We start from the raw sequence: 6,672 nt of genomic DNA on the forward strand, positions 1-6,672 counted from the left end.
CACCTACTGATTCTACAAATTCTAATTTACATAGACAACTACCTGGCTAGGCAGGGTACACTACTGTGATGGTAAAAAGAACAATAAAAGACAGCAAAAGAAGAAAAAGATGACATTCCTTTTGCTGTCATATTGTTTATTGGGATAGTGCCTTCATCCACCTTTAAGAACATAGAGAATATATTTAAGACTTTACTTTGCCTAAACACACCCTACGATAGTTTCAGGTGTTAAAACAGGTATGAACTGCTTACTTATGGGACTACCGCTAAAACATAATTACTATGAAAATGATAGCGTCTTAATTTAAGAGATCCTTTTGCATTGTTTTGCATTACCTATTCATGCACAAATAATAGATGCATCTGAATTTGTTTTGGGCACAGACAGCATAAAGGAAAAATAACATTCTTGGGCACTGCCTAGAGAACTATATTATTCATAGGTGTGGTCCATCCAGTCCACACTTGTGAAAATGGTTTAGCTCTGGTATGACTCATGATTCCTGAGGACAAAAGCTGAAACGTGTCAGGCCAGTTCTTGCTGTGGGACAGAAAGTTTCTCACAAGGTATGTATGACTCTGGTACATCACTAAAGCAGCAGGAAATCTGGAAAAAGTGTCAATTCAGACAGCCTCAGGGGTTGACATTACTGACATGTCAACCCAAATTATCCAATTGGGTCACATTATGGGGGGTCCACCCCTACCCACATCTCATGCAAAGCTACATAAGCCTCTGCTATGAGTTTTTTGCAGATGATGTACAGTATAAAGTAAGCTTGCATCACGGCAAATACGTGGACAGACAAATATTTGAATAGAAGGTCAAATTTGTAGAAAGACCAGAAAATATGTGGAACTCCTGTTCACCGTGTACAGACAAGAGCCCCACATGAAGTCATCATTTGCAAAAGTAACATTTTACTTTTTTCATTTTAGGTCAATTTTTTTATTTGGTCAATTTAGTCATTTGTTTTCATGTTCAAGCACATGCAGTATATAGACATGATACGTTTTTACACATTTCAGTGAAGTTGGTTAACATTAGCAGTAATGTAATAATAATCAGAGATCATATTAGTAAAGACTATCTGATTATTATTAACTGATCAATTATTAATGATCAGTGAAAAGCCCTTCAAGATAACATCAGAAGTTACACTCATATCCTCACCTATCAATTGCACCACTGAATTGCTTTGCCCATCATGTTCAGGAAGTACTTGAGCTCAGTTTGAACTGAGTTCAAATTCATTCAATTCCTCTTGAGCAGAATCATCCATTACATTACAACAGTTTGTGCAACCTGAGGTTTCTATGACAGCAATAGTTAGGTCTTCAGGTCAATAACACATTTAGGATCAGTAGCTGTGCCATTTAAAAAATGCCTTCAGGCACAGGTGTTTCGTTAATCATTCATTCTACATTCTCTGAAAGTTAATAATTTTTGTACATTCCTCAACTTTAACTTTAAACTAAAAAAGAAAAAAAAACTCGATATTGCTCTTAAATATATTATAATTATAAAACCAGAAAAAATATTATATTAATCCTGGCTGTTTCAGCATTTCTTTTTGTTTCCTCCAATGTTTAAAACCCATCAAACACAGAAAGGACATTTTTTAAATTAATCAGCTGTGATAAACGGCGTTCATAAAGGCTGAAGATTCATAAACATGAAGTGTTCAGATACATAACATGCACTGCAAGAGTTTGACTAATATATTTCATGTGAATACATATTTCTTTTAGTCTGTCAATGAAGAACATTCCTTTTCTCTTCTTTGTCTTTGAGCACATTTCGGTCACAAGGTGACAAACTGACAGTATTGTAAATGACATCTTAATTCTGCAACTTCAAATTGTAATATCCATTGATTTAGAAGTGATGCCTTTTTGTTTACATTTTATTTGCTTTTTTCATTGTTTTCCTACATTCCTATACTGTCTGTCTCGAGGATGAAAATGCTGTCAGGATGAACTGGTAAGGTTTTCTAAGGTCGCCTGTTCAAGCTCAGCATTTCCCATTTTATAGTTAGTTTATAGTAATAGTTTTTATGTTGATGTTTTTGGTACCTGCATGAAACTCTCGGCACATATCTAAATTAGATATAATCTGTTAGCTGTTTTCGCTAGTCTTTCCTCTAAATCTTTATGAATTTAGTTCGCAGACTGAGTGCTCGTCACTTCTGTATCATATGCGTATGCGACTAGTTTGCTAACTGTAACAGAATATAGATCATAGATATAAATCACGAAGAACAGCGGCTGTGTCCTATAAAATACCGTATCCTATTAAACACTGTTCCATTATTGACATTCTTATTCGCGTTAATTAGTATTGCTAGTAACGACAGCAAGAGTTAACTTAGAGTTAACAAGAGTTAACGTTATAACTACCAAGTATTAGTTGGAAAAGAAATTAAGATAAAATACAAAATCCTTGACTAATAAAGCATTCAATATTCGGAATGGAGGGAGAAACAATTATATGTTAAAAATCCATTTTATGACTGTTTTAAAAAGTACTGATTCCAGTATTAAGAAGATAATTAAGTGATTTTGCGACACGTCTGCCACCTGCAGGACATTAGAAGTATTATCGTAAATCTCCTTTTTATCGGCCAAACTTTTAAAGCTTCCATGCGTTCTTTGAGTGCGTCCCTTTAAACGGAACCTACCACTTGTTTAAATAAATTATATACATCCAGAAACCGATATGTGAGCTACACATAAAATCATTGTGCGTTGTACTTAATTTTATTAATATTTTAAAGTAAAAAATGAAAACCCGCACGTCAATGAAAACACTGTAAATCAAAACAAATACTCCAGAAGGTATAATTCTCCACGTGAATGAATAGATTCGTCCATAAAAATGGCAGCGACCATGAAGAAGTCTGTTGTAAGTAATTCTTAACAGGTTTTAGATTTTATTAATCTTTTTGTCGGTCTTGCTGGGTAGGCATGTATTATGTGTAATCTGGAAATTAAAGCTGCTAAAGCAGTTCTATTAGCGTGTGCACTAATTAAGTCCATCTTCGTTATAGACTGTTATGGGTGTGGTGGTTAATATCGGTGAGCTTTTGATCTGTTGTTGGTTTCAGACAGTAATATATAGTTATATATTGCATTCCATAAAGCTCTTTAGTAATTTATTATTAAGAATACAATCCTAAACGCCTTTAGTAAACGACAGCTGCATTTCACATAAGCAAGAGACGAAAATGGGTGGTATTAAGTAAAAACAATACGCAAACGCTTTAAATGGAATGAATGAGGTTTAAATTTCTGAAGTTGCAAGTACAATCTCAATATCGTTGGATGGTTATCTTTGAAACTATTCTTATTATTAACAAAAATAATTTGAGCACGCAGTATGTGACCATTGGATTTTTGTAAATGACTACAGCTAAGGACCAGGTCTGAAAGTCAGTACCCGGGGTTTTTTCAAGAAATTGCCGAATGAGATACTCTGATCAGTACAGGGTAGCTACTACAAGCACCAACGAGCTAAGTGGGCCCACTTGCTTTCTTTTCTTTACATTTTTTCATATCTTTATAGGCAGTAGAAGACGTGAACGTCACCTTTGAAGACCAACAGAAGATTAACAAGTTTGCTAGAAACACAAACCGGATGACTGAACTCAAAGAAGAAATAGAAGCAAAGAAGGTATATTTATAATTGGCAAATGCACATTAGCGCATTTAATTGAAGGCTATTAAAACTATCTGGGCTTGGAAGAAAACTATTCTAAAATACCAGTAGCAATCACAAACAACAACAACAACAACAAAAAAAGGTTTGCCTTGTTGTTGGGCAGATCTCCTCAGTTGTGTATTCCATGATGACGTTTGCCTCTCTTCTTCAGAAATCTCTTCAGAACTTGGAGGACGCCAGTGATGACATCATGATGTTTGATGATGACACCTTACTAATTCCGTATCAGATTGGTGATGTCTTCATTAGCCACACCCAGGAGGAAACACAGGATATGTTAGATAATGGGAAGGTAGGCCTAGCTTTGTGAAGTTCATTCTAATCCATGGTTAGTAAACAGCTGTAAGAGTCTTACTGCTCTAGGGTCCTGGGTTGGTTTCTGGACTGAGGTGAATTCTCTGTTCTTGCTATGTTTGATTGATGGATGGATGGATGGATGGAGTAAAAAGCAAACTGTTGTCTCGTATAATTTTACAGATTACATAAGTTACATTACTGAAAGCACATTTTATTGCTTATCTTCTGCAGAGGGTGTGTTTTGTAGAGCAGCGTGGCGGTTTTTATCTTTCCTGTAACAGTCTTCTTTCTGAAGAGCTCAATAACACTGATCGCTTTGTTCCTTTTTAACAAGTTCTCACTTCTGAGTAGGTCTTACCCTGTGATCAGTTAACAGTCAGCTGGAAAAAGCTGTCGTAATACTTATCAATATAGTATGTTTGATCTGCTCTCTTAAAACATGACCCTTCAGAATCAGTTCTCAACTTTATTTGTACTGAAATGCTATGAAAAGAAACCTAAAACAGCTGTAGACTCACCTAATTATCTTAATAGATGCAAAAAAATGGAATGTGAAAATTTGAATTGTTTCACAGCAGTAAATGAAGTTATTAAGGAAAAATAACACAGAATTTTTAATTTAACATATAGTAAATAAACACAAAGGTGATAATTTCAGAGTTTCCTGCAGGGAATGTGTGAGATTTTCTGTTGAAATCTTGCAGGTGCATACTATTTGCATTGATGGTTTCTTTTAATTTTTGTACAAAAACACATTGGTTAATTAATGAAGTTGTGAGTCTCTATAGCAGTTTCTAAATTTTATGTTACTTTGTTTTTTTTAATCAACTTTGACTTGATGTAAATACTTGAGATTTGAGAATTGTGAGATTCTGTACCATTGCAGCTACTGGCAGATAAATGATCTTGCGGTGTATCATTATGAAACAGTATCTCAGTATGGATTCTTGTGTATATTATGTCTGCATTTTTTGGCCAGACAGTCCGTCTGGTCTGTATACAATAATTGAGAATAGTATTACCCCAGAAATTATGTCAAGCCAAGATCCCAGATTCCCCTTTGCTTATTTAACCATGTTTCAGTGTACAGTTTCAAGCTTACTTGTAACTTTTATGTGACTATGAAATATACGTTATCAGAAGTTTTCAGCTGTCCATTGATATTTTGTACCATCAATTGACACCCTATTCCTATCAATTTCTACCTCCTATACTTAAGTTGTTGAAGCTTTCCAAGTTTGGGGATAGCTGAACTGACATCAAGATTGTTAAAATTAATGCATATTCATACTGGTATGAATGATCATTTACTTTAATAGAAGAAAACTATTTAGTAGTGTGGTTTCCTACACTTACTTTAACAGAATAAGAAACCATAAAATATAAATTATTTTCCTTTGCCACACTCAAAATATAAGTTTGAAAATTAAACTCTGATGTACTCTAACCTGGGGAAAGCTGGTAATGTGAAAGTAATGTTTTCCCACAAACAACTCCGACAAGACAACTCTGACTCAGAAATAAACGTAGATTACTTTTGTATATTGTATAAATGACCTATTGTTGTTATATACTGTTGTACCTGTGAGGAGCTCTGTCTGTGTGTGTTGGCTGTGAAGGAACAGGTTAATTTCACGATGGAAAAACTAGAAAAGAGAAACCAAACATTTTGGCTGTAGAGTCAGGTATTTGTGGATACTTTATATACTATGTACTGTGTACTATATACTTTAAAGTATATACAGTATTTTTGTATGTTGGTTCAGTATGAAGTGCAAAATTAAGGATTATTTATTTCCACAAAGAAAATCAAGTATTTTCTGTAAAGGGTGTGTTTTCTTGCTTCACAAGTCTTTAACTGGAATGGTAGATGGGCTCTGCTTGTTTACTTAGTAACAATGGTGTTCATATTTTCATCCTTAGGAACTGCTAAAAGAAGAAATCAAAGCATTGGAGGGCCGGGTAGCATCAATTCAGCAAATACTGTCTGATCTCAAAGTTCAACTCTACGCCAAGTTTGGAAATAACATAAACCTGGAAGCTGACGACAGCTGAAGCCCCTGTTCTGTGCTTGAGAGAGATGAACTTTTCATGCAGATAACACATCAAAATCCCAAGAATTCCTATGACACAGAGGGTTTATAGAACTTTTTTTTTAATGGTCCTCTTCAAAATGCATACGTAGATGTTTTCTTTTTTCTAGAAAATAACATTTGCTTATTTATTGTTTTTGCATGAAAACAGGAGAAATCACAGAGTGGTAGAGCTTACAGCATTCGTTGACAGTGTATTTGTTTGCAAAACACACAATCTCAATAAAAGCTCATGTATAGTGATGTGTTTTTTGGATTTTAGCATATTTTCACTGTCTCTGCTTTCATCGTGGCCATCAAATAGAATAATAAAAGCCCAGGTTCAAAGAAAGTTTACCATAAAAGACCAGTTAAATTCCATAAAGTCCATAATCTTAGTAGAAAAACCCTTTGTAGCGTTTTCAGTAGCTGAGAATCTGAATTGAAACTACAAAGGAACTGTATTTCATTCAAATTATGATGATTATGATGTTTTCAAAAACTTGGTTAAAATACTAAATAAAGTAACATTAACATTAAAGTCAAAGAAAAAAGAATTGCAGAATGAACTAATGGAGAG

At 34.4% G+C, this 6,672-nt stretch overlaps 1 protein-coding gene across 1 annotated transcript; it reads left to right on the top strand.

Annotated features, from left to right (window-relative positions):
* Positions 1–2,781: 2,781 nt before the first annotated feature.
* Positions 2,782–6,356, top strand: pfdn4 (prefoldin subunit 4). Its single transcript, XM_088608095.1, has 4 exons — positions 2,782–2,907; positions 3,568–3,675; positions 3,875–4,015; positions 5,944–6,356. The coding sequence occupies exons 1-4, from the start codon at positions 2,881–2,883 to the stop codon at positions 6,073–6,075; spliced, it is 408 nt and encodes a 135-aa protein (XP_088464221.1). The 5' UTR covers positions 2,782–2,880; the 3' UTR covers positions 6,076–6,356.
* The last annotated feature ends 316 nt before the right edge of the window (positions 6,357–6,672 follow it).

Source organism: Lepisosteus platostomus, chromosome 15, assembly GCF_059453375.1.
Source record: "Lepisosteus platostomus isolate fLepPlt1 chromosome 15, fLepPlt1.hap1, whole genome shotgun sequence".
Taxonomy (NCBI): Eukaryota; Metazoa; Chordata; class Actinopteri; order Semionotiformes; family Lepisosteidae; genus Lepisosteus; species Lepisosteus platostomus.

Coding starts and splice junctions, on each gene's coding strand:
- pfdn4 (XM_088608095.1), top strand. CDS start 2,881: ATGGCAGCGACCATGAAGAAGTCTGTT. Junction 3,676..3,874: donor AAGAAATAGAAGCAAAGAAG/GTATATTTATAA, acceptor TCTCTTCTTCAG/AAATCTCTTCAGAACTTGGA. Junction 4,016..5,943: donor ATATGTTAGATAATGGGAAG/GTAGGCCTAGCT, acceptor TTTCATCCTTAG/GAACTGCTAAAAGAAGAAAT.